Genomic DNA, 26255 nt, shown 5'->3' on the forward strand with positions numbered 1-26255 from the left:
CCACCTCTCTAATATACACGATATGTCAAACTGTTGTTTTCCTTGATCCCAACTGAATTCACATCATTTCTTACGCATATCTTTAAACACGAAGATTGTATTATCATGGCCCTGTGTCAAAAATTATAGAAACGCTCTCTTGTGTCAGTAATGATTTTTATAACCATATTTAAATGTAAGCTTTATATGATCACTTGAAGGAAATTTGAATTTGAATTTGAATTTAAATTGTAACTTACAGTGCATGAGAGCTTCATCTTCCAATACACGGTGAAATATAGATCATGCCCCCGTTTGAGATTATTTTTTGGATATTGTCTCTCTGTATAGTTGCCAGTGCATTTCCATTCAGAGTAGCTGAGATTAAGGAGGCATTTGAACCTCAGGACATGCTTTGTTCATCAGAGTTTCAAGAAATAAAAGGTAGCTATAGTAAGCTTTTTCAAGGTTTAACAGGGGTTGGATTACCAAAAACTACACCTGATAGCAGCAGAAAATCGTATACTGGCTTCAAATTCATTAGAAGCTTCAATCTACAGTTACCTTCGTTGATATTAAACAACTCTTTAAAAGTTGTTTTATGCAAAAGCGGGAAAGTTCAATGGGAGTTTACAAGACCTTTGACACAAGACATCGATTGGGCGAAGCCGATGTGTTTTTATACACCTGGGGAGAAAATGCCTGTTAGGAAAGGTAAAAAATGGAGCACTTGGTTTAAAAAGGAAGGATCCGGAATCAGATCCATATATCCCGTTTCACTCAAAGAGCAAGCTTCAAATGATTTAAGTCATTTTAATTGCTATAAACTAGCCAGAAGAAAAAAATATACTGCGAGAAAAGTTTCATTGTTCTTTCCAGGCAGCTGGGTGGGTGGTATGTTTTATTGTCAAATTACTGATGAAATTAAGAAAAATGTAATTGACAGTATGGATGAAAATTTAGAGTTTAAAGATACGAATGACTTTGGGATATGCAAGATAGAGAACAGCATTCCATTGTTTCCCTTGGAATCTGATGATTACAGTAAAAGTTGGGTTGTGCATGAGAGACCAAAAATCAGATCTTTTCAAAATAAATTGAAGGGTCGTTTTCAAGTTACGAAATTGATACCTTACCTTTTCACAGCAAATAATCCATTTGATGTTACAAATTTCATGGGATCTAACTTGTCTATTGCTACAATCACAAATAATTCATGGCAGCGGCCACTTAGGGAACAACTGCTAAATACAGCCCAAAATAGCAAAAACTTTCCTAAAGCAAGTGACCAATGGTATAAAGAAATTGAAGTCGAAGAGAAATATCAGATGAGCACAGAGGAACTGTCAAAGTTGGATAGCCTAACTGACAGAACTATAAACAGAATTGCAGAAATAGCAAATGGACCAAATAGCACTATTAAGTATTTCTTTTCTGCTGCAAATCTTGGATTATCCAGTAATCAAAATAAAAAACGTTTGAAAGGTTTTTTACGCAAGATAGAGGCACGTATATGGAATCGTTTTTCCTTTCAAGATAAGAGCATTGCGACAATTAGTGACAATCAATGGGAACTGCGCGGTATGCGAAATCAGTGGGAGAACCTTAAAATAATTCCTGAGAAGCATAATTATACATTACTTGAAAATAAGCTAGATAGATAAATATATATAGTTCTTCCTATTATCACTAACTAATTTCATGTTTGAAAAAATTTGCCTACCTTAGCTCCCCTGTGACATTTTTTTTTTTGCCATAAGCTTTAGCAGCCTCCCCCTGTATATGTGCCACTAGTAACCCTAAAACTCTATCTTTATTTCCTGTATAATTCAAATGAATTTGGAGCCTAGAATATCTGTTTTTTGAGTTGGATCCTGATCATTCGTCATACTATCTAGACTTATGTCTCTTTCCGGCATTCTGGAAATTGATTTGGGTGGTAATTCTTTACCGTCCTCCATTATGTCAGGTTGGTTTAGTTTGAAACTTTCTTCCTGCTCGTACGAATTTATCAGGCCATTTTGGGAATCAGAAGCTTGTCTTATATGTGTAACACCCGGATATTTTTTAGGAGGTGAGTTCGAAAGTTGATCACTATCTGGTGTCAATCTAGTTATATCATTCGATTCATCGTTTGAATCCCTTTCAACTTTACTCTTTGTCCGGTTAAGTGAAAACTTGCGCAAAATTTTCTCAGATAATGTAGGTTTGTCAGTGCTGGAACTGCTATTCTCATTATTCATTGACGACTTTTCTTCGTCGAGTACTTTTGCGGACATTTGCTGATCATATAAGTGAGATTCCCAATTTTCGTCATGGTCATTGGCGACATCACCTAATGCCATAAGTTCATTTGCAACTTTAGGATTAACTGTACCATCGTTGGCATTGTATCTTTGGAATGAAGTTCTATCATCCCTAATAGGTCTGAATTTAGAATCGGGATTCTTTGAGAATATAATGATGCCAATAAATGTTAACAGCATTAGTAACAAAATCAAAGAGAAGGCGGCATTCATAATAAAAAAAATCCATCCCATGACAGCGGATACGGTATAGCTCTGGTTGAAAAGATCCGAAAAGAACATGAACAGGAAGGAATTGACTAAGGTCACTGTGCTTATAAAAATGCTCATAATGTTAGTTGGTTTATCCAGATAGGGCTTATAATATATTAGAGCAATAAAATACACCAAATCGATGATGAAAACGACTAGAGATTGAGTCTTACCAGAAGCTTGCGCAAAAGCAATGAATACCGCCTTGACAAAGATGTAACTCAAAATTGCAATATTCCACCAATAGCGTCTAGCATTGAACATGGTATAAAAAAATCCATATTTATTGAGAACCACTTCATCACCATAGAGATAAGCAGCAGGATTGTTATGCATCTGAATTGACTGTGTTGCAAAATACCATGTTCTATACGCCGCCCATAACATTAGCCCCAATGAAAGGACAATGAAGAAGCAAGCAATAACAATAACTGCTGGCGAATCTCTTTTGGTAAACTCCCAAAAGCTTAGAATCAACATTTGTGTAAACCCAATGTAAATATATCTGAGTAACGATCCTTTCAAAACAGTTTTCCAGTTTTGTCTAAACGTCAAAAATCGATCGTTTCTCATCCAACCACATCTTATGGAGAGTTCAATGGAATATTTGCAGGCCATGATAAACCCGGCTAATACATAACCACAGAGTATGAAAAAAGTAAATCCTGTAGCAACGATGGATGTGTTTTCAATATTGCTTGAGTAACCAAGTCTTTCAATACCTCTGAAAATCACAACATTTGAATTACCATACAAAACATTCGTTGCTCTCTTTACAAGTCCAAAGTAGTCGAGATACTCCAAGCTTCTCTGTGTCAATAGGGACACTGTTCTTGAGGTAAGATATAAAGATGGGTTGCCTCCCGTGGACTCGATATACCAACGGAATATTCTCTGCATGAAGGAGATACGGATTAGCCCCATGGACCACGCCAAATTTTCAGCCCAAGCCTCAGCAATAGGAGGTACTCTATGAACGTGTTCCATAGAAACCACAACGACAGATTGAAAATATAAGAACAACGACATCGTATTGGCTGAAATATGAGAAGCTGCTGTAGAATTACCAAAGGTTGACAGCAAGGCTGATAATAGCAAACCTATCCCTGCTACAACAGCTGTGGCCCATTTGACACCTGTTTGTGAAACGGTCTTACCGTTGGAGAAAAACGCCTGAACACATGCCAGATTTTCACTCTGGTTGTTGTAAACTCTGACTCTTGCATATGCGTCAATATCCGGCACCTGATAAGCAATCCCGGGAATCTGATTGGCATAGTGTTGAGGAACATATTGAATAGAGTCTACCTGAACGTTACCGGGATTCAGCGGACAAAACTGCTTCCATCCTACCTCACATAAGTCGACATTTTGCGTTATAATCCTGAACCCGTACGCATAAACTTCAACTTCTGCCGTGATGTTCCCATCAATCTGTGTGGCCATTGTCAGACTATAATGCAGCGACCGGTCATCTGGGTTGAATGTAACGTTAAAACTACTCGCTGTGAGCTGTGAGTTCTCCATGCACGTGACCAAGGAGGTGGCTACTAATGTCCTCTTTGCGATGGCCGCGGGCACCATCAATGAGTAGACGGCCCACCACAGTATCATTAATCTCATATCTATCAGGTATAGGTCAAAAGCGAATGGGGATACTGATAGAAGTGTTTTGTTTAATCACTTAATTTTTCTTAAACTAAAAATATCCAATATTCAAAAGTCGCTTAAAAAGAGGTATTTTTTCTTCCACTATTTTTTCTTCAAGTTGAAGCTGTAGATAGAAGCCCAGATTATTTTATTGGAACGCCTCAGTTCTCTGTCAGATTTACTTAACTATTCTATCTTAAGCCCAACTTGTTTCGCAAGTGCTCATAATACTATATGTTTGATAACTGAATAACCAACGAAAACAAGGACAGATCAAAGACTCTTCGCTACGCAAAGAAGTCGCTGAGCAGCTTCGCCAAGTCCCTAGAAAAATGCGTAGGATTTTTTTCCAGCTTTTCGCGCTTCTCACGAAGGTAAGAACACATTGAGTAGGTTAACTGAGTTATAAACAAAGAGAGGACAGATATAGGAAATTAAAGGCAAGAGGCCCGGAATGCCGTGTCGAAAATCGATCATTGTGACTTATTTACATCTTGCTAAGGCATTGGTGATTTTGTTCGACCGGCACCTCGGCATGAAAGGTTATATCGGGCCAGGCGTATCGTAGGACATCGTAAATGTCACTAACGTATGCGACAGAGAGATTCATCTTCTCTTGAACTAGACTGATCTCATCTTGAGATGTTTTATCCTCTATGAAAGGTGCGACGGAGTCTGCTACTGCCTGGATAACGTCTTGTTTGTTGGCTATAGGCAAAAGGACGCGCTTCATACCGTACATTTGGGCACCTAGAAGTTTCTCTTTGACGCCTCCTATGGGTAAGATTTTACCTCTCAAGGTGATCTCACCCGTCATGCAGAGTAGGGGATCGACGGGTCTCCTAAGGGCCAGAGACATAAGCGCCAAAGTTATGGCAGTTCCTGCACTGGGACCGTCCTTTGAGATTGCACCCATAGGCACATGAAGATGGTACTTACTTGAAAAAAACTCATTGGTTATCTGGCAGTCTTCTCCGACAATCAACCCCCTTCTTAATATTGATTTAACCAAGCTGCAACCGATGTCAATGGACTCCTGCAGGACGGTACCCAGGTTGCCTGTTGCAGTTGTGACTGGGCCTTGCGATTTATCAACGCTACCAGTTTTTATTATCTCAAATACTAATACATTACCTGTACCATCAGAGCTGTATGAAAGGCCGTTTACTATGCCTTCTTTCTCTGCCATCTTTACATTTCTCAGAAGCTCTGTAGCAATTGGATGTAATGGAAATCCCAAATATTTAAACATCTCATTTTTTGTTACAATTTGTTGATCATTAGTACGTTGGTGATCTTCTTCCTTGACGTATTCGACGACTTTGCCACGCACTATTGTAGCCAACTTTCTTTCCAAATTGCGGACCCCTGATTCTCTAACATACTCAGTGACTAGGGAATACCAGGCCTGGTTTGAAAGTGTGAAACATCTTTCGCATTTGTCGAGACCGTTGATTCTGATCTGTTTGGGCAAGAGAAACTTGGATCCAATTTTTACCTTTTCTTCTGGAGTGTAACCAGGAATTTCTATCACTTCCAAACGATCCAGTAAAGGCCCGGATATGCCAGCGAGATCGTTGGCAGTACATAAGAACAATACTTGGGAAAGATCTACGGGAAACCCAACGTAATGATCCATAAAAGTATTATTCTGTTCTGGATCTAACACCTCTAATAATGCGGCACCTGGATCCCCATTCAGTTTGAATCCGTATCCAGAACCGCTTCCGGTAGTGCTTAGAAGTTTGTCAACTTCATCCAACAAAATTAGGGGATTCATGCAGCCACTTTTCTTCAATGCATTTATTATTATACCACACATTGCACCTACATAAGTCCTTCTATGGCCTCTTATCTCAGCTTCATTATGGACACCGCCTAGTGAAATTCTTTGAAATTTCAAATTTAACATATCTGCCACTGATTTTGCAATTGAAGTTTTACCAACTCCTGGCGGTCCAACCAATAGTAGAATGGGGCTTTTCCTCGATTCTCCCCTTTTCTTTAGCTGCTCGCTCAGTTTCAAAGTACATAGATATTCGATGAGTCTATTCTTGACACTGTTTAAACCAAAATGATCATTATCCAGTTTCTGACGTGCCTCCTCTAGATTTATAGAAGCACGATTAGTATATTTCCCAAATGGTATGTCATTAACAACATCAAAGTAATTTCTCAACACCTGGTACTCCGCATTTTGTGGATTTGTCGATAAGAATATCTTAAAATCTTTCCTTAAAAGTTTAATACCGTCACGATGGACTCCCAATTTGTTTAAATTTTTTATGAAGTCCCTTAATGTTGTCATTTCATCATTTTCATCACCACTGAGATCATCTTCTGGATCACTCTCATCTCCCTGAGCGGGCGGCGATTTTCGTTCTTTTCCATCAATTGATATCATCGATTTAACCTTAGATGCAGCCATTGGTATTCTACTTCTATTTTGTGCTTTGACATCTTCAATGAAAAATCTGAGAGACTTTAGCTGATTTGCAATTAATCTGGATTTTTCCAGGTTAGACGCCTGAGAAAAGTGTGCCTGAACATATTCTGTAGAAGAATATAGATGCTTAAAAACTTGTTTGAAATCATCCATTATAGTTTTGAAAATCTCACATCTTTCGATCAAAGAGAAACTTGATAAAAAATCAAGTTTCTGCGTCGTTGATGTAGGCAGTACTGTCACTGTTAGGTCCATAAGTTTTAGGATCTGCATCAAATTGGCATTTATTGGCGCTTCATCCATTGACTCCGTGAGTTCTGTGATAAGACCAAGTAACGTACTCCAAGCTTTATTGAACTGCGCCTTATTTAGCTGAAAATAAAGTGTATTTGACAAAGGGGAGAGTAGCAGCAAATGGTCCCCTGAAGTTTTATCAAGCAGTATTTCATATTTCTTTTTAAATGAGTTAATAAAATTGTCAGTAGTACCAAGCACCTCGATGAATTCTGCGATCAATCTCTTCATTTGCTCATTTCCACAACTTTTCACCATTCTTTGAACACTATCCAGAGAGAGTTCGCTTGACCATACTTGGCATTTGGGTTTTGAGGATGGTGTTTTGACAATCGCTCTGCAGAATGTTTTGAACGATATTGTGACAACCTTCTCTTCTGTTAAAACACCAACCACCTTCGATATACAACCGATATGGTTGTCTTTGCTCTTGGCTGGAATAAGACAAATGTATAGCCCCTTGTCATCATTCGGAGGATCAAAAGTACGTCCGAATGTTTCTAAGGATTCGATAGTCTCTTTATTTGCGGTATCAAAATTCTGCTTATTCCAAGCTTTTACATCTGCTAAAAGAAAATGTTTTTGGTAATGTTTAGAGCTTTTGAAATATCCAAGTATATTTTCAGCATCTGACCGACCAAATGTTATCTTGTAAAGAATGCCAGGCAATGGCACCACTGAAGGTGATTGCTCTAATGATAAGCACGGAAAACTCCGAAGTACACATTCATCACCACATCTGGAAAACAGCATCTTTTGGCGACCTTAAAAAATAACGGATAGATGTAATACTGATTCAGGATGAATGTAAAACTCCAAAACTTGGTGTGCGTAGCACCTCTTTTACTATCACTATAAAAATAAGAGTTGTTTGACTTTGTCTAAAGTGGAGTCATGAATAAGACAGTTGAAGCGGCGCGCGGCGGGCGAGGGTGACAGAAAACGACGCCTGTAAATCAGAGCCCTGGTGAACTTTGTCTTGTGGTTCGACAGAGCTTGTTATTGAATGATGGATATTTAAGAGAAAGCCTTTGAAGGTTGCTCTAAACATGATCGGTACTACAAAATATGCTTCACCGGTAGAATAATCTATAGACACTCAAATTAAATTAGGTATGTTCTTTAGCACAGTTTACTAGATAGTATGTAAATGTTCGGAACGCCGTTGTACGAAGATATTGTGCATTTAAATATGTACAAGAACAGCTAATTAGATCTCTATTATCAACAAAAAACGCCAATTTTACAACTTCGAGACCAAATGTACAAATATATGCTGTGCCGACCATGAATGCATGCGATAAGGTTATACTATCCTAAGTAAAAAGAGTCAGGAATCTTGTCTATTCGAAAACGATGTTGGCTGCTGTCCTGATGTTAGGATTGGCATTTTGTTTAATCTTGCGTAGCTACAAGCGCTCAAGTATCTGAGTAAACATCAGAAGCACAAAAGATCTTGAAATGGACAATGGTTCTTTACCTTTTTGAAGGATACTGAAACATTTGCCCCGATCAACTAGAACAGCTGTTCTTTTGCATGAACTTGCTTGGATCATCGATGTCATTTAAGTTTGCCCATCTCTTTTCCACCTCCGGCTTCAGCGAAGAGTCCCATCTGTCTGGATTGAAAGGATTGGAGCTCATAAGGTATAACTTTTGCAATAACGTAGTGTCAACTTCTTCATCTGCATTCATAAGTTTAGCTTTTTGATTGTGCATGAAATCATCGATCACTTCTTGGAGGATCCAGCTTCTAGGGATGAATAATGGATTATGCTTCTTGGCAATAGAAATTCGTGTATCGTCATCCACAATATAGTTCGAACATTGATTTGCCCATTTTATCAGTTCATCGTAGGTTTCAGTTATAAGACGAGTTTCACCGGCGTCAGTGGTGAGAGGTCTCCTATTTCCGGCATAAAAGTTTCTCAACTTCTTCAACTGTTCGATGCTAAAAAATATAGATGCAAATTTCGTATTGAGCCCATTGATTCCATCTTCACTAATATCAATAAAACCTCCCTTAAAATTTTGCAAATTGACGAAAAAGTTGTTGTAATCTATCTGAGTCCTTTTGAGAATAGTGAACAAGGGTTCCAGGACATCATTGCGGAATTTTTCCACAATCTGCACAGATTTTTCTATTTCTTCTTTATTAGTAAATGTTTCCGGTATGTTCAATTCAATTCCAAGCCTTTTACTCATGAGTACGGCATATTTGGTCAAGTGAATGAACTTATATTCATTATTTACGGCCCTGGTTAGATCATTTGCCCTGATTACAATTTCATTTTCTACACGTTTGTCCAATGGACCCATAGTGTCTTGTAACGATTTCACGAGTCCAATATGCTTCTTACCGGCGCCTATGAGAATCGAAAGAGATTGTGCAAACTGAATGATGTTCCACCATATCACCGCAGGTTGATTTTCATAAGAATATCTCCCCAGTATGTCGTCATGGTTAGGCGTATAATTTGGCTGATACTTGTCTAGAAAGTTGAAAGGACCAAAATCCATTGATAATCCCATTATTGAAACGTTATCAGTATTCAAAACACCATTTAGGAATCCATAGGCTTGCCAATATGCCACACAATTAGCGTTTTTCCTCGCAACGTGTCTAAAAAGTAAATCATACTGCGTAACTCCTTCGATTGTATTTATTGGTCTTGGTGCCTCATCTTCGTATGGGAAGAAATCTTTTTTGAATATATTTATACTGAGATTTTTGGGAAACTCCTTCCCATGAGAAAAAACTTCATTGATGGTATAATCAGTTAATTTGAGTAGTCCTTTTAAATCAGGTTTCCATCTGAATAGATCAAAACTCCCCAGCCTCAACCAAGAAGGTGCCACCCTACAGACCACAGCAGTTGGTTCGGAAATCATACCTCTTTGAGCCCTTGTTCCGGGAAGTAGTGTTATTTGTAAGGCTCTAGTAGACGGAATGCCGATATTGTAAAGGGCTTCACTGATGATAAATTCGCGTATTGAGGATCTCAAAACGGCTTTACCATCTGCAAACCTGGAGAAAGGAGTCAACCCACTACCCTTCAACTCTAGCGTCTGCAAGGTTGCTGTGGAATCTATTACGTCGAAAAGATTAACTACTCTTCCATCCCCCAATTGCCCTGCAAATTCTCCAAACTGAAATCCTGCATAAACCGTGCTATAAGGAAAAATTCCTCTGGAAGCTGAGTAGTAGAAGTTTTCACCTGAGAGTAGCTTTTCCAAACTATCATCCATGTGAAGGTCCAAGGCAGCATGCGCCGATGGAGATTTTAACAAAGTATTATAGTGAGGCCGCTTTTCTGGTATAGTATATGCAAAATGGCAACCACGAGAAACAGTACGTGGAGTGTGGAATGCTTTGTCTCTGAGACGTTGGTCGGATTCAGAATCATCGTTTTGGTTTTGTTCTTCTTCATTTGCAATTTTTATAGCCTTCTCAATAGTGGGAACTAGTGCATCTGGTGTGAGCTCTTTTATAAACCTGGACCTACCCGATTCTTTGAGAACCTTCAAAATATGTCTGCATTCACCCATCTTGTATGGAAATGAAAACTATATTTTTATATGGTAACCCTTCACTATTCAAGATTTTTTATCCCCTGCTTGCTGATAAGACAATACTTGGATAGAGCTCCGGTGATGTAAAGAAGTTCAAGAATTTCTGTTAGTTGTTGTTGAACTTTATATAAGTCAACCAACCCGTTTGCTCTAGCTATTCTTTTTATATTTGCTACATATGCCATTTTTATTTCATTCCCCAGCTTAAAGGTACTTATTGGTATGTTTATCGTCGGACATGACAAATTACTATCTAGATCAAATTACTCCATTATTAAAATGACGTAAAAATGCAAAATGGAAATTTTCGTAGAAGATTTGCACGCTTTTGGTAAACTACAATGATTAACTGATAGACACATTTCTTCATTAAAGTTCGCATTGACCGCTGAAAAGATAAAGGACGCTTATATCGCAAGATCAACCGCATTGAATTCCAGCTTTATACTTGATACACTAGGTAATTTCTTTGGAAGCAAAAATTCCTGTGTCGCCTCCTTGCGGTTATCAAATTCTCAATTGAGATATCAATTTGCTGAGAGGTTTCACACATCTGATTCAGGTAGTTGACAGTCTTTTTATTGAAACGTAATGACACATATGGGTCAGTTGCTCATAGGTGGACCAAATACGCACATAACTAATGGTATAGGCGATGGCAATGGACACGCTAATGCGGTTTCTCGCGATCGAGTTGACACGCACGGGATTGCCGTATCTGGAATAGCTCCGGTAAGTGGCGCCGATAATACAGCTGAGAGTAGAATTGGTTTAGGTGGGGGGCGCACCCAGCAGGACGAGTTGGCAATGAGCTTGAACTTAGCGCTTGCACCGGAGCAATTATCGAAATCTCCCACGAACACGGTTACTCATCAAAACGCGAATACAGTTTCAGCAGTTAACACAGCTGCGAACTTCAACAATACATCAGCGATACCTTCACCCGTTATAAATCGAAGCTCCAATTCTATTGACGGAAGTAATCGCAGCAATAACAAATCCACAGGACTCTCTGGGCTGCGAACTTCTATACACTCGATGGCCTCAAGTGCCTCGTCGCCCGTGGTCAGTAATGATGTAGGGAGTAATACAATGAGAATGTTTCAGAGAATGGATGAAATGAGTGCTAGGTTAATAGCGATGGAGGAGATGTTTCACAAGTTATGCAAGACCATTGATCAACAAAGTGTTACAATTGAAGAGTTGAAAGGATTAAATTCTCAGCTTGCAAATGATTTATCGCATAAAATTGATCATTTATCTCAAGCAAAAGAACAATCAAAAGACGCTGCGGATCAGGATTCTTTCGTTACGGACCTACTGAATTCAATTACAAATGTTAGTAGTACTTACCTTAGAAAGATAAGGTCACGCACTGACGTGAATAAAAAAACTTCATCAGCAGAAGCAATGAATGAATCAAACCAGCATTTTTTACCTGAGTATCATCATGGTCAGCATTACACCGGAAATAACTCAAACACCGACTCAAAGTCAAACAGTTTACATGCTTTTGAAGGTAAAAGACCGTCTAATGCAACATTTACCTTGAACCCAGACGGAATTAAACGAAGGAAAAAACACGAATTTATGGCTGTTGATGGTAACAGCAATCAAGCTGAAAATCATAATACCAATGGTCATTCTACGCATGCCTTGAATAGCTCTCAAAATTCTGGATTCAATTCTAATATTCCTAGTGGAGCACAATCATACACAGATTTGAATTCTATAAATGCATTTGGCACAATGAGTTTGCCTAACTTAACTTTAGAGAACACAGGTATCACGCCACTGTTGAAGTATGGTGTAAATGGAATGCACTTCCCCAAAGTTAATGAAAACTCAAATTCGGTTAATAACCATACAAGCAGTCATGAAATTACTGATAACAATATTCCACAACAACAAAACCGTCTGCAACAGATGGATGGGGTGCATAACAAAGAACAGCAGCACCCACAATTAGATAAGTTACCAAAACCCGTAAACTTCAGTGTGGGACTGGATCCCGTCAGGACTGGCACAGAAGCTTCAATCAACCATGCTGGTATCGGCAATGACGTCGTGCTCGATGAAGACGATGATGAGGCCGGTTATCAAGAAGACGATGACGACGACAATGAAGAAGAAGACGATGGCGAAGACGACGATGATGACGACGAGAACGAAGAAGATGAAGATGACGAAGATGGCGATCAGGATACCCCACACGAAAAAAAGTCCCAAAACAAAACACCGAAGAAGCGAAAACACAATAGAGATTTCGGAAAAAGCTCTCACATCGACCACCGACTAGCTATCACCGATGACAAGAATATCAAAGCTGCAACACCGAAAAATGGAAAAGCCATCCTTTTAAAACTTGACACCGAAACTGAAGGTCGCAGCAGCGTCATAAACAAGCATCGTGATATAAACTACACCCTACTGAAGGCCCCCAGCAACGTCAGGACCATCTGGGAGGAGTATTCTGTGGGGATCGATGGTAATCCATCTATAAAAGGGCTGGAGGAAAAGTACGGGAACAAATGGCGGTTGAATCGCAACAGGAAAACTTTCGCTCGAAGAAAAAGACTTTACAAATTCATACTGAACGGTACCAGTAAGGGCAAGAGCGCAGACGAAATGATCGACATACTGGAAGAGAGACGTTTTTACAAAGACGACAATGGGGAAGTCAAACGCCGAACCATTGGGTGGCTGCAACAAAGCTTAACAGGTATATAGCAGCTATTTTCTCATTAGACAGTATCCCTTCACTTCATAGAAACCAACATCGTATAGAATTAACGCTGTACGATAACCATTGCGTTTGGACGTTCATCCCATCCTTTGATAAAGGTATTATTGAGCCAATAATTTCTTCGCATATATTTTTTCGTTCTTGCATGGATGATCTTGAAAAAGAATGTCGTATACGCGCGGTGTGGGCGTTTCTCTGCACATTTACATAATAAAAACTTTTTCGAGAATAATCGTGGGATTGAAAGTGGCCCAGCCCGTAAAGTGTTTGACAAAGAGAATTTAGGGCAAAATTTAATACTACCGGGTGCCACCCCCTATTTGGTTCCACCGCCAAGAACTAATGATATAAAAACCGGTATTCGATCAAGGTACGAGAACCACTTGTTTCTCCTGAAAACTAGGAACGGTATCTAGTTAATTGAACATACAAGATGGGTTTATTTGATAAGGTCAAACAGTACGCTAGTAGCGGTGACAACAACAATTCTCGTGATGGTAACAGTCAACAAGGTGATTTTGTCGATAAAATTGAGGGGTACGCCGGCAAGGAAAGAGTCGCTCAATTTCAGAACAAAGTAGGCAAGGACAATTTTGACAAATTGGAGAGCACAGTTCGTGACAGATTCAGTAAGACTTCCATAAACGATGATGACTCCAAAAAAAACAATTCATCCAGCTCTGGTAAAAACGATTCCTACGGATCAGGTAACAACGACTCTTATGGATCAGGTAACAACGACTCCTACGGATCCAGCAACAATGACTCTTATGGATCTGGTAATAACGATTCTTACGGATCTAGCAAGAAGAACAGCTCGTACGGCAACAACGATGATACCGGTAATACTGATTCGTACGGCTCTAGCAACACCGACTCTTACGGATCTGGCAAAAAGAACAGCTCGTACGGCAACGACGACAGCTACGGTTCCGGCAACACTGATTCATATGGATCGAGCAACAACGACTCTTACGGATCCAGTAAGAAGAACAGCTCGTATGGTAATGATGACAGCTACGGTTCTAGCAAGAAGGATTCAAGCAACTCTGATTCTTATGGGTCGAACAACGACGACTCTTATGGATCGAGCAAAAAGAACAGCTCGTACGGTAACGACGACAACTACGGCTCTAGCAAGAACGATTCAAGCAACACTGATTCTTATGGATCCAGTAAGAAGAACAGCTCGTACGGTAACGATGACAGTTACGGCTCTAGCAAGAACGATTCAAGCAACACTGATTCTTATGGATCCGGTAAGAAGAACAGCTCGTACGGTAACGATGACAGTTACGGTTCCAGCAACAACGATTCAAGCAACACTGATTCTTATGGATCAAGTAACAATGACTCTTACGGATCTAGCAAGAAGAAAAGCTCGTACGGCAATGATGACAACTACGGTTCCAGCAACAACGATTCAAGCAACACTGATTCTTATGGATCAAGTAACAATGACTCTTACGGATCTAGCAAGAAGAAAAGCTCATACGGCAACGACGACAGCTACGGCTCTAGCAAGAACGATTCAAGCAACACTGATTCATATGGCTCGAACAACAACGACTCTTACGGCTCCAGCAACAATGATTCTTATGGCTCTAACAAAAACAATTCAAGCAACACTGACTCTTATGGCTCGAATAACAACGACTCTTACGGCTCTAACAACAACGACTCTTACGGTTCCAGCAACAATGATTCTTATGGCTCTAACAAAAACAATTCAAGCAACACTGACTCATATGGCTCCAACAACAACGACTCTTACGGCTCTAACAACAACGACTCTTACGGGTCCAGCAAGAAGAACAGCTCGTACGGCAACGACGACAACTACGGGTCTAGCAACAACGACTCCTACGGCTCCAACAACAACGACTCCTACGGGAACTCGGGCAGCGGTTCGTATGGTAACGACAACAATGATTCGTACGGAAGTGGCGATAGGTACTAAGTATAGTTAGCTACATACGCAACCAAATTTATATCCGGTGGATCAAATCAAAACCCCTTTTTTCATTTAAACCTATATAGTACACATGACGAAGTCCGTTCAAATTACAGAAGATGCTGCTGTGCTCCAGCATCCTGAATGCTCTTTATATACGATGACGAAGACGATGCAAAACTGGTTTCACTCTCGCCCTACTTTTTTGGTCCCTCCTGTACATTTCTAGACTGGGGCACTTCTCCTGCAGTTGACGACTCCTTCGAATCTTCTCCACCGTCGCCACTCGAATCTTTGCTTTCCCCACTGCTGGAGTACTTGGACGACAATTTCTTGTAATGCTCATTTTTCGAGTGATCATTACCGGTCAATTTATCCCTAGCGTGCCGAAAGAACTCAGACATTATACACTGCTTTACGGTCGACGACTGTGCTAGACTCGCGGGTGGAGGATGGTTATGTCACACGCTTCAACAGAGTAGCTTTAATTTAAATTGATAACACTAATGTTTGCTGCCCCACTCGGCAATCAAGATTCCATGCACCTGATACTCGCACCTGATACTCGCATCAGCGAACGCCGGCCCTTCCTGCCCTGCAACTACCCATCTTCCTGAGCCATCTTATACCAACTCTTTTCTTTTAAAGTTACTTTTCTCGTCGTGTAAATCTAGCGGTGCGCGAGCAAGAAAGCAAAACAGGTCCATTCGATATACAAATGGGAATGTGCAAAAAAAAAGGAATGAAAGCAAACACAATTCGGAGGACCCCTCCGCGGTTTTACGCCGCCCTCAAACAGAAAATGGGTAACCACCAGGCTGCTAAACAGCCCTCTCTATCTTGTTTCACCTACGCCGTTGTAAGACAATACTGTTTTGCCTGTGTATTGGAATCACAATCGTGCATATTTCCACCGTTTGCACAGAGGTGCCAACCATAACGCCCGTCTGTGGTATGACGATACAGCAATGGTCAGGCAGTGGACCGCTTCACCACTAGCAAACGGGGAACCGGCAGGTATCACAGAACACTGCGCGTACGCAATGATAGCAACCGCACCAACGTTGCCATGCGTCCTGCAGCACCTGAGTGTTTTTTGTTGTTGTTTTGCGAGTGGTTTGTTGTCAAATTTGTGCTTCTTGTTTACATTTTGTTGTTTACCTTTCGGCCGGAACTACATTGCTGCTAGCCTTGCATGAAACAAGAACCGGCTCCGCCACAACTGCGGGTGCTGTGCAGGCCTTTACGAGCGGTGTTTCGCAGAAAAGGATTCTTCGAGAAACATAGCCACCTTGTGCCGGACCGCTGCCGAGCTCTGAGACTCCCGGAAGAGAAGCTGTGGACGGCCGGTACAGGATCGGTCTTTGGTCCTGGTCCGAAGTCTATTTGTAAATCAAAAGTTAGTAAGCTGCTTCACACGGTGTGGAGTGTGCGAGGCGGGTCACGGCAGGCTGGTACGAGACATGGCAGATGGCGCCCGGCAGCGGGCGCCATCTGCTCATATCAGGTGTATTGGGGTATGATCATTCATGCATTTATGCATTTGCACATGCTCCGTCGTTTTTTGCATGTTTTTTTTCTGGTAAAAGAAACAGTAAAGGTTAAAATAACCGGGGTTTACGCGAACCGGAGTTTACGTTGCTCAGGGCGGGTAACCGGGCCCAGGCAGCAGTCGCCGTTTCTTCTCTGATGCACAGCGTGCCCGGAGACTCCCCGCACCACAGCGAAAGGAATGTTGCTTGTTGCGGCTGGCGGCTATGACGACTACGAGAGGTTGCGATCTGGATACGATAGCAATGATGGTCCCCTGTTTCCATCGACAGGGTATATATTGTGACTCGCGTCGTGGTAGTGGCCAAGGGTTTCTGGCAAGCTGGGACGTGAGGCCAGGCAATTGCGATAGACACACGATGGACAAGTTTTTGCACAAAGTCGGAGACAAGATCAACATGGGTGAGGAAAAGCACACTCACCAGGACAAACAGCAGAGGGAACAAGGCATGGAGGGCTCTGCATACGGGAAGACCCATTCCGCCACTGAGGACGTTATGAAGGACGACTCGACGTATGCTAAGCCAGGGCAGGCAGCTCGCAGGGGAGGCGTCGACAGAATGTAAGCAACCCTTACACCACGTGGGTGGTATGACGTGATGGTTTTACGTTTTTCAGAGTGCTAGTTCAATATAAAGGTACGTTTTTAATAATAGGGCGAGGTGGAAGTGGAGCGTGGAGCCTGTCTCTGTCGCTTGGTCCGTCTGGGGAGACCCGAGGTGTTTCCGGTCTGGCGGCTCTTTAGCGGCATCTGCAGCTCGGCGGCTAAATGGCCGGGTTGCAACCAGGGAGCAGGGCGCTGTGTGGATGGTGTTCTCTGGGGCCAGGCTGAACGGTTTGCACTCGTGGAGCCCAAGTCCTCCTGGACTGCATCTGGGAGGCTGTGCGAGACGGTGGCACAGCTCGGCACGCGGGGCAGCTGGGCTGGTGTGGCCGTCATTGGTGTTTCGACAGTGGCAGGGACGAGGTCGTCTGGAGGTGTGCTGTGAGGGCAGCGAAACGTGCACGCTAGACGCTGGAAAACACGTATTCAGCACGGGGCGTGGCTGCACGTTTGGTGGAGACTGGGGCACCAAACATGTCACATCGCAGCGCCAGTGCGCGTTATGTATAGCTAATTAAGTAGTTTAAGTGTGTGTAGCATGCCAGAGCCGGAGGGCCGTCTCCTTCGGGTTGCGCATGTGAAGCTGTGTCAGGAAGCGCTGTTGCGCTAGCTCTCATTGAACGCTCTTGGTAGCTCCGTGGTTTTGTAGAAGTGTCTTGTGTAGCTCCGAGGCAACACGAGCGTCCGAAAAGTGTTCGATCGAACAGCTTCTTTTTTCAGCTGCATCGCGCTTATTTGAAAAAGAATACCGCAATACAAAGGAAAAAAACTATAAAGCTATCCCGCTATTGAGAGACATACGACCCGCTCAAGCGTCCATCTATGCATCAAAGTAGGCCTATAACAAAGATTGTGCATTTGCTAAATGAACAGGATGACTCGGATTTGTCTATCCAATGTCAGGTGCCGTTGTCGGGCTCTACACTAGACATGGGCAATGATAAGAGATCCCACGCATTGGCAGCCAACGCAGCCCCAAGAGTGAGTAAAAAGCCACCCACAAGTAAAGGCAACAATGGGCAAAAAGTACGAACTCTGGGCTCGGAACTGGTTTCTTCCAAGAGTGAGTCCACCACACCTTTCGCCAAAAAGAGCCAGGCGAGCAAATCAAAATCCTCGGGGCAGTTTGACATTGAACGCCTTAGAAGGACTAAAATTACGCCAGGTCGTAACTCCAGCACGCTCAAGGTGTACCATGAAAATTCGGGCTTATTTTACGAGATTTCGACCAATTCAGTACCGGTCTTCAAAGTCCTCAAATCACAAGTGCCGGATCCCATCGTCTTCTATGAGTCAGTCAAAGATTTAGGTTCGCAACACGGTTGTGTGAAATTAGTTTTCTGTGATTCTAACGGTGCGTTTCAGTACGAAGAGAAAGAATCCTGCGATAAATTTGGTGGCAATCCTGACCAGTTTTGGTTCAGGGCGGTAACCCAGTTTACAGGCTCTTTGGGGGCGAATAAGCAACACATGTACGAGTTTTACAGAGACCTTCTGAATTACCATGAGATGACGAAAGACGAGGGGCAGAACTTCAGCAGAGTTCCGAGCATAAATAAAAGAGTTTTAGATCTTTATCGCTTATTCAATTGTGTGCGACTCAGAGGTGGTTATGAAGCTGTCTGTCAGGAGAAACTGTGGGCACAGATAGGTCGAGAGCTCGGTTACTCTGGGAGAATCATGAGCTCTCTATCTACTTCACTAAGGCTTGCGTACGTCAAAGTACTGTTGGGATATGAACAGTATCTGAAGAATAAAAATGAGAAAGGCCCCCATGAAGTAGCCATCCCAATGATTGAACAGAAACAAGATGATGGCTTTCTGAACCAAGGCGCAGATAATGAGTATATTTTTGAAGTCGCACATTCGGCTGCGGAGTATAAGGTTCTGAGGGAGCTCAGTGAGGTGAAAGGTTGCACAAAACATTATTCTGTTGAAAGTCATGGTGTTTGCACGGATAAGCATAACCATTCCTTGCCTCGTTGTGAATCTAACGCCTGGCAAGTTGGACTCGAAACATACGAGAGTAATGTATTCAACTCACATTGTTCACCGATATATGATCTGAGACAGTATTACGAAAAAAGTGAGAGACATATCGAAAGTTTACGAACTAAATATGCCAATAGTTCTTCTGAATTCACATCAAATTTTCAGGAGTTTGAACAACCAAATTTTGAAAGGCTTTTCTTCGAATTTCTGTCCTCTGGAAAGGAACCTCATTTTGTTGATACAGGACTCGGTCTAGAAGCAGCGGCTCACAATTTTGGTTCGTCTTTCATACCGAATAATAAGGATAAATATAACGCGTTTAAAGACCAATGGAATTTGGAGAACTTCCCTCTCCAAGAAAATTCCCTACTCAGACATCTAGACCTTGACTTCCGTAATTACACGCATACAACCGTCAACGTTGGTATGCTTTTCTCAGTGGAAGGTTGGCATACTAATGGAAACTTTCTTCCAAGTATTAACTACAATCATTTGGGTGCTGCCAAACTCTGGTATGTCGTTCCTTCTACTGACATGGAGAAATTCGAACTGTTGGTCGAAACCATAAACAATAAATTGCACTTTGAGAATAGCCAAGTAAGCCCCCCCTGTATTTATGATGAAAAGCTTAAAAATTCCGAATTCTACAAATGCTATTCGGAGTCAGCTCTTCTATTGCATGATGAATGGGTTGGTCCCGAGAAGTCCTCTCGAGCTGCTGGTAAAACAACCTCTCAAAAAAGTCTTCCAGGAGACCTCCTACTACATCCAAAGCTTTTGGAGAGACATGGAATCAAATGGCTCACTGTTACTCAGGAGAGTGGCACATATATTTTCACATTCCCAAAGGCATATACTTCGAATATTGCAAGTGGCTTCTGTGCGTCGGAGAATGCTTTTTTTGCACCGCATTCATGGTTATGTAACAACATATTGGAAGGATCAGAGTGGTTTTATAAGAACAATATGCTTCCGGGTATATTGCCCTTTCAGTTTCTGCTGAATATCACATCATATAAAGATAACACATCCTTCTCTAGGACGGCCAAACATATTCTAAAGCAGCTAGCACAAGAAGAAATCCACTACAGGTCCAAAGTACGAAAAGCCCTAAACGAGAAAGGTTGTATTAAAAACAAATTCGATTATATTTCTGATATATCCTTTAAACCCGCAGGAGGTAGCAAAGTTGTGATAACCGATTCTCTTGATACCAAAACTCTAACATGTGAAGAGTTCTTGAAAATGATTACCGAAAGTGAACTCGAAAAATTATCAGCTTGCGAACGAAAAGTTTTATTGCAGAACTCGCAACTACACATATATTGCTCAGATGAGAGAATCATGTCTATCCTCTCAGAATCTGATGATTTATGCAATAGTAATAAATATGAAGGAGAAGATAGCAACGATGTATTATTCAAAAATTTGAAAGCTTTACAGAAGGAGGGAACAGTTCCATTAGCAATTTTGGAGGGACTCTCTCGTAAAATTAATCCTGAAATTCCATGGTTTGCCGAATTTGAAGAATTGCTTTTCAAAGTAAGGGCCCTTCAACAAGACTGTGAGCGTATTTTATCATCATTTACATCTTCCTGTCAAGTTGATGCCTTCGAAAACCTTGGGAACGGCTTGAACCTTGACGAGCCACAAGTGGGAAACGGAGACTTGGATCTTGCTTTCTTCCATTCAATTGTTCATAAGATAGAAGAAAGCTGTGTTACGTTTCCCAGTATGTTTGAAGTACTCAGAAGGCGTGGAGATGTTAATGCATTCGAAGTGAAGTTGAAGGAGTCTCTACAGTCGAAGACGCTTGTGGACCTAAAGTACGCGTATTCGTTGGGTAGATGGTTAAACGTTGCAAGCAAATATTTGGAGCCAGTAGTCTATTGGATGTGTCGAAACAAGTGGCTAGAGAGTTATCAAACGCTTCTTACGAGTAACAGCAAGCACATCTCTGTAGCATACACGATTCATGATCTACATTCCTTTCTGAAATATGGCATTAAATATTGTGGAGCCGAGCAGAGTGAAAAACTTCAGAAAGTGAAACAAATAATAGTCAAATCTCAAAATGTCATAAACTTGATCAATGGTATATTGAACCACAAACATACAGGCGAATTCAAACTAGATGATTTGAAGAATGTTGTTCAAATGGCATTTGAAGAATGTTTACCCGTGAATCAGGAACTTACCACCACGTTAGTATCGATTTTAAATGCTGTTAACGGTGCGAAGGATAAGCTCTCTCCTTTATTGCAAATGATAGACGTTAATCGACCTTTTCAGTTCCAGTTAATCGAAGGAATAAAAAAAAACTCGAAGGACTCACTCCAACTTCTAACCAAGTTTGATGGTTCCACTAATGATAAGAGAATCGCTATGTCAGACGTTCTGAGCCAAAAATTTTTCAGCGATAATATAAAAGCATGTAAAAACTGGATTAATAAGGTCAACAAAATCTTTACCAAAAGTAAAAGGGAAAAGCTAAGAAACAGGTTATTAAGTGCTTTGGATGTCAAATTTGACAAATATCATAAAAAAGATGATTCGGAACCTACAGAAAATCAAGAGATATACTGCTTCTGTAGACGAGGTGATATTGGAGGAACAATGATTGAATGCGAAGTGTGCAAGGAGTGGTATCATACCGGATGTATTGCTCCTCATACTTGGAAATTACCGCAAGATTCCAATAGTGTTTTCGTCTGCTCAGTGTGTTCACCCAGAGTATGTGTTTCTTCCGCCAGTATCGATTATTCAATAATACAGAACTTATTCCTCGAATCGGTAAAACTGAAATTGGCACCAGACAGACAAATGCTCTCTGACGTATCCTCAATTTTCGAATCCCTCTTTCTGTTCAAGATTGACATGATGGAAAGACTTTCAATTTCTGAAGGTCAATTGGCACCTGATGTTACCTTGAATCAGGCAAAACACTATTTAAGAAAGCTGATTAAGTCGAACTGTCGTTTCGCTTCATGGGATGGTGTCCTGGAAGCGTTTTGTCAAGTAAAAAATGTCGAACTTAATGAAGACCTGAAATCTCGAAGACTTGTCATACTTACTGGGCCGGAAAGTATAATGCATGCCAATGAGACTTCCGTTGCATCCTCTACAACATCAGATGTACCGAATACTCCAGAAAAAGCAGAGGATGCTGAACGTAAGATCAAGATTGAGAAAGATTAACGCATTGTCGAATATCTCTCGCTAATACGAAGATGATGAACTTTGACGTTGTCCCTCAAAAGTAAGGGTGATATTGATTTTTGAAGGAGTCACAGAAATTTGAAAGGAGATTCCAAATCAAAGACTAAAGAATCCTCAGCGGTTTTAAAATGATGTGTTCGTCGCTATTATAATGCTCATTAAATTGGCAATAACTGATTTTTTTTGAAATATTCAAGACTTGCAAGATTTTTCCTGGTTTATACTTTTTATTCCATTTTTCCGATGTTGTGTAGTAACTGCTATTGAGTCCGCCACCCCCATTTAGCACAGGCCACATACTATTATCTATCTGTGCTTGGTTTTTAGATAATTACAATGATGACTGTGCAGTGTCTTTTGAAATTGTTGTCTTGACAAAAAAGAAAAAAATGTGTCCACAGGTACGGACGAGAGTGCTAGTGAGTTATCCAATCCAGATCTGAATGCGAGCAGATGCAGATGTTCGTTTACAGGTTTCGAATCTGGCAATCAAGGGTGGAAAAAACAGTGACAGCTCCAGCATAAAACGCAGATCTCTCCCAATCGTAGATTAAGTATAACTTGTAAATACCAATAAGGGGCTCGATTGCTTCTTTTGCAAATTGCGGCTGAATAAAGCTCGAGATGTGATCTTTAGTGTTCCTAATTGTAGACCGACAATGAGTACAACTACACATGCTGTACTTATTCAGGATCAAATAATGGGGTAATGCAGCACTCTCTTGATCCCTCGAACGAACATGAAGAAATTTTCAACCGCAAGGAATGACAGGAATAACGTCTACTTGCTAGATCTTACGGTGGTAATCACGATAATGCCGAGAGCTTCTCTCTCTAAGTCCTTTCGTTCATTTAGAGAAAACTGAGCATAATGAAAAACTAAATTGAACCTGAAATCCTGTTGAGAGTGGAGTCTTGCAGTTAGCGAGTCGATCGCCATCAAATTTCATATGTCGTGTTACGTAATTAAAGCACCGTTATATATGAAGAAGGCCAGCGCAGTGATGCCGACTCTCTACTTGAAAATCTACTTGAAAAGCAATACCATCTGGATGCTGTTGTTGAGCGACATGGCTCGCACCCGCTTCATAATCGCAGTTCCTTCTTCTACTTAGACTTGCCCCATCGCTTCCATGACCTTTTTTCAATTGTTTTCGGCAGAAAATCTGTCTCGTTTGAATGCCCCGAAGATTCAGGCAGTGCAGGTGATTATCTAATAGTGAGAGTATTCCATTCTTGGGTGTAAAAAGGTATCTCTTTTAAGACTGCTTTGCTGTAGAAATTTCAGACATCGTTTGAACAGGATACATATAGGCAGTTGTTAATCTGGAGAAGTTGACCACTGAGAACACACATCGGTCAGTGATCGAGGGGTAATTGAAGGAGTCATTGAGCCTTTGTGTTGACATTGAATTGTAGATCGCGGGTTTTGTAACTGCAGTGGTTAAACATACTGAGTGGTTAAACATACTGAGTGGTTAAACATACTGAGTGGTTATGATAAGAGGTGGATTAGGGCCTCGTTTGAGCCCAAGCTTAAGCAGATTGCATGCTGGATCGCGTATAATTGGTGTAATAATGTTCCACAGTGCCGTAAATAAAAGGCAGCAAAAGCATAAAGGTGCTACAGAGAGGTCAATTGAAGTTCGACTGCAAGAGAATCCAAATTTCAAAAACTTAGAAGATAGTTTCAAAGAGGAACATCAACACGTCCATCTGCGAGAGTCAGAAACGGAGGAGAATGATCAAGTAATCACTGGTAAGAAACGAAAACTAAATTCCGCCGCCGCCCTATCGCATACGCATTCTCATGCAGGCGTCAATCCGATGTTGGTGATGAGCAAAGAAGCGGTTAAGAAGAATCCTGGAGTTAGAATTACTTGGATTGGCCTGGCGATAAACGTAGGGCTTGCAGCTGGTAAATTCGCCGGCGGGATTGTATTTCATTCCCAAGCTCTCATGGCGGACGCTGTTCATGCGGCAAGTGATATGGTATCCGATTTTTTAACACTGGTTTCAGTAGGCTTAGCTTCGAACAAACCTACTTCTGCTTATCCATTCGGATATGGAAAGATGGAGACAGTTGGTTCTTTAGCGGTTTCAGGTATATTGGCGATGGCTGGGCTATCAATAGGATGGACATCTCTATGCGAGATTGTAGGCCCGCTTCTTCCACATATGATAGTAGAGTTCTATGAAGGCATTGTTGGCGTAACTCACTCGCATTCTGCCTCCATTACAAAGGATGTCACAGACGTCAATGCAGCGTGGATAGCGGGGGCTTCTATTATAGTCAAAGAATGGATATTTCATGCCACTAAAAAAATTGCCACTGAAACTAATTCAAATGTTTTGATGGCGAACGCATGGCATCATAGGGTGGATTCACTAACATCACTGGTTGCGTTGGTTACAATTACATCTGGATATTTCTTTGAAATTCAGTCCTTAGATGCGGTTGGTGGTTTATTGGTATCTGCGTTGGTTATCAAGGCAGGGGGCCAAGGTTTGAATGACGCGATAAAAGAACTCATTGATAAATCCTTGTCAAGCGATGACGACCGGTATGTGGAAGTGGAGTCGACACTAAAAGATGTACTGGGGAAACTTGTTTCGAACAGCAATTCGAAAGAACCTTATATAATAAAAGATCTAGTCGTGCTTCCATCAGGTCCAAATATTCGAGCAAATGTCGTGCTACAAACACCACTACAAAGATGGGGGAATGTTCTTGATATCAGTGAGTTTGAAATGGTAACCGATCATATTCGCTACATGTTACACAAGAATATACCCGGGCTAAAAAAGTTAAACATTGAATTCATCGAAGAACGAACCGAATCGGATGAAGGTCATTCAGACCTTCACGCGGATGTAGATCATCAAAGTTTGGAGCAAGATCCACATACATATTCACACAACCACTCACCCATTCATTCGCACACCCATTCGCACACCCATTCGCACACCCATTCCGACCAGCACACTCACAAGCATTGAGCGCAGGTTAACGGAAAGTATCAGATTGCTTATGCTGGCTATAGAAGTAGTAATCATACCCGGACGCTCAGGACTGGCAAGACTTTTTCTTTCGCGCCTTTTTATTATCAAGACTAACTACGCTTTTCAGCTGCGTACTTTATTGTTCGTCTTATTGAAAATTATATAGTTGCTTTACATATTAAAATAAGGCCGTATTTCCGCATCATTTCTTAATTGCAGCCCAGTCGTTCAGCTTGTGCTTGTTCCTAGCAACCTCAAAGGCATAGAACTGTATCCTAACGACAAAACATGTGCTGTGTTGGCCGTACTCTTCACTTGCATCAGTTCTCAGAAGAGTACCAAAGTTATAATCTTCAACTTTAGTCTCAAATACTTTGCAGAATTGTCTCCATCTTTCTTTAGCTTCTTTCGTTTTGAGTTCTTCTTCACTGAATTTTTTGATCCTCTCGACATCTCTATATTCTGGGAAATGCTCCATAAATGTCTCGTATATTTCGTCATCGAGCTTTGTTAGGCGCAGTTTTGAGCCTGGAATCTTGGTAAGTAGACCCCAGTACGTTTCAGCCTGCTCAACAGCGACAACGGCGAACTGTCTTTCGATATCTTCAAGATTATCAGCTTTCTCTGGATCAAAAGTATTTAGTGACATCGCTTGCTCTTTTTAACTTTGTTAACGTGCTTATCCT

The 26255-nt window shown here is 41.3% G+C and overlaps 10 protein-coding genes across 10 annotated transcripts; 6 read left to right on the forward strand and 4 right to left on the reverse strand.

Annotated features, from left to right (window-relative positions):
• Positions 1 to 284: 284 nt before the first annotated feature.
• HG535_0B01090 (uncharacterized protein) lies at positions 285 to 1643 on the forward strand (the record flags this gene model as incomplete). The annotated part of the gene is made up of 1 exon (XM_037286904.1): positions 285 to 1643. The coding sequence occupies one exon, from the start codon at positions 285 to 287 to the stop codon at positions 1641 to 1643; it is 1359 nt and encodes a 452-aa protein (XP_037142799.1).
• Positions 1644 to 1808: 165 nt separating this feature from the next.
• Positions 1809 to 4160, reverse strand: HG535_0B01100 (transient receptor potential ion channel family protein; the record flags this gene model as incomplete). The annotated part of the gene is made up of 1 exon (XM_037286905.1): positions 1809 to 4160. The coding sequence occupies one exon, from the start codon at positions 4158 to 4160 to the stop codon at positions 1809 to 1811; it is 2352 nt and encodes a 783-aa protein (XP_037142800.1).
• A 514-nt stretch (positions 4161 to 4674) lies between these two features.
• Positions 4675 to 7680, reverse strand: HG535_0B01110 (uncharacterized protein; the record flags this gene model as incomplete). The annotated part of the gene is made up of 1 exon (XM_037286906.1): positions 4675 to 7680. One exon carries the CDS (start codon positions 7678 to 7680, stop codon positions 4675 to 4677), a length of 3006 nt encoding a protein of 1001 aa, XP_037142801.1.
• A 759-nt stretch (positions 7681 to 8439) lies between these two features.
• On the reverse strand, positions 8440 to 10476 carry FMP40 (Fmp40p; the record flags this gene model as incomplete). Its single annotated transcript, XM_037286907.1, has 1 exon — positions 8440 to 10476. One exon carries the CDS (start codon positions 10474 to 10476, stop codon positions 8440 to 8442), a length of 2037 nt encoding a protein of 678 aa, XP_037142802.1.
• A 615-nt stretch (positions 10477 to 11091) lies between these two features.
• Positions 11092 to 13230, forward strand: HOT1 (Hot1p; the record flags this gene model as incomplete). Its single annotated transcript, XM_037286908.1, has 1 exon — positions 11092 to 13230. The coding sequence occupies one exon, from the start codon at positions 11092 to 11094 to the stop codon at positions 13228 to 13230; it is 2139 nt and encodes a 712-aa protein (XP_037142803.1).
• A 449-nt stretch (positions 13231 to 13679) lies between these two features.
• DDR48 (DNA damage-responsive protein 48) lies at positions 13680 to 15206 on the forward strand (the record flags this gene model as incomplete). The annotated part of the gene is made up of 1 exon (XM_037286909.1): positions 13680 to 15206. One exon carries the CDS (start codon positions 13680 to 13682, stop codon positions 15204 to 15206), a length of 1527 nt encoding a protein of 508 aa, XP_037142804.1.
• Positions 15207 to 16395: 1189 nt separating this feature from the next.
• Positions 16396 to 16890, forward strand: HG535_0B01150 (uncharacterized protein; the record flags this gene model as incomplete). Its single annotated transcript, XM_037286910.1, has 1 exon — positions 16396 to 16890. One exon carries the CDS (start codon positions 16396 to 16398, stop codon positions 16888 to 16890), a length of 495 nt encoding a protein of 164 aa, XP_037142805.1.
• Positions 16891 to 18177: 1287 nt separating this feature from the next.
• On the forward strand, positions 18178 to 22545 carry ECM5 (Ecm5p; the record flags this gene model as incomplete). The annotated part of the gene is made up of 1 exon (XM_037286911.1): positions 18178 to 22545. The coding sequence occupies one exon, from the start codon at positions 18178 to 18180 to the stop codon at positions 22543 to 22545; it is 4368 nt and encodes a 1455-aa protein (XP_037142806.1).
• A 1518-nt stretch (positions 22546 to 24063) lies between these two features.
• Positions 24064 to 25566, forward strand: HG535_0B01170 (cation diffusion facilitator family transporter; the record flags this gene model as incomplete). The annotated part of the gene is made up of 1 exon (XM_037286912.1): positions 24064 to 25566. The coding sequence occupies one exon, from the start codon at positions 24064 to 24066 to the stop codon at positions 25564 to 25566; it is 1503 nt and encodes a 500-aa protein (XP_037142807.1).
• A 205-nt stretch (positions 25567 to 25771) lies between these two features.
• On the reverse strand, positions 25772 to 26218 carry CHP1 (ribosome-associated Tef1p biogenesis chaperone CHP1; the record flags this gene model as incomplete). The annotated part of the gene is made up of 1 exon (XM_037286913.1): positions 25772 to 26218. One exon carries the CDS (start codon positions 26216 to 26218, stop codon positions 25772 to 25774), a length of 447 nt encoding a protein of 148 aa, XP_037142808.1.
• Between the last annotated feature and the right edge of the window lie 37 nt (positions 26219 to 26255).

This window comes from Zygotorulaspora mrakii, chromosome 2 (assembly GCF_013402915.1).
Source record: "Zygotorulaspora mrakii chromosome 2, complete sequence".
Lineage (NCBI taxonomy): Eukaryota > Fungi > Ascomycota > Saccharomycetes > Saccharomycetales > Saccharomycetaceae > Zygotorulaspora > Zygotorulaspora mrakii.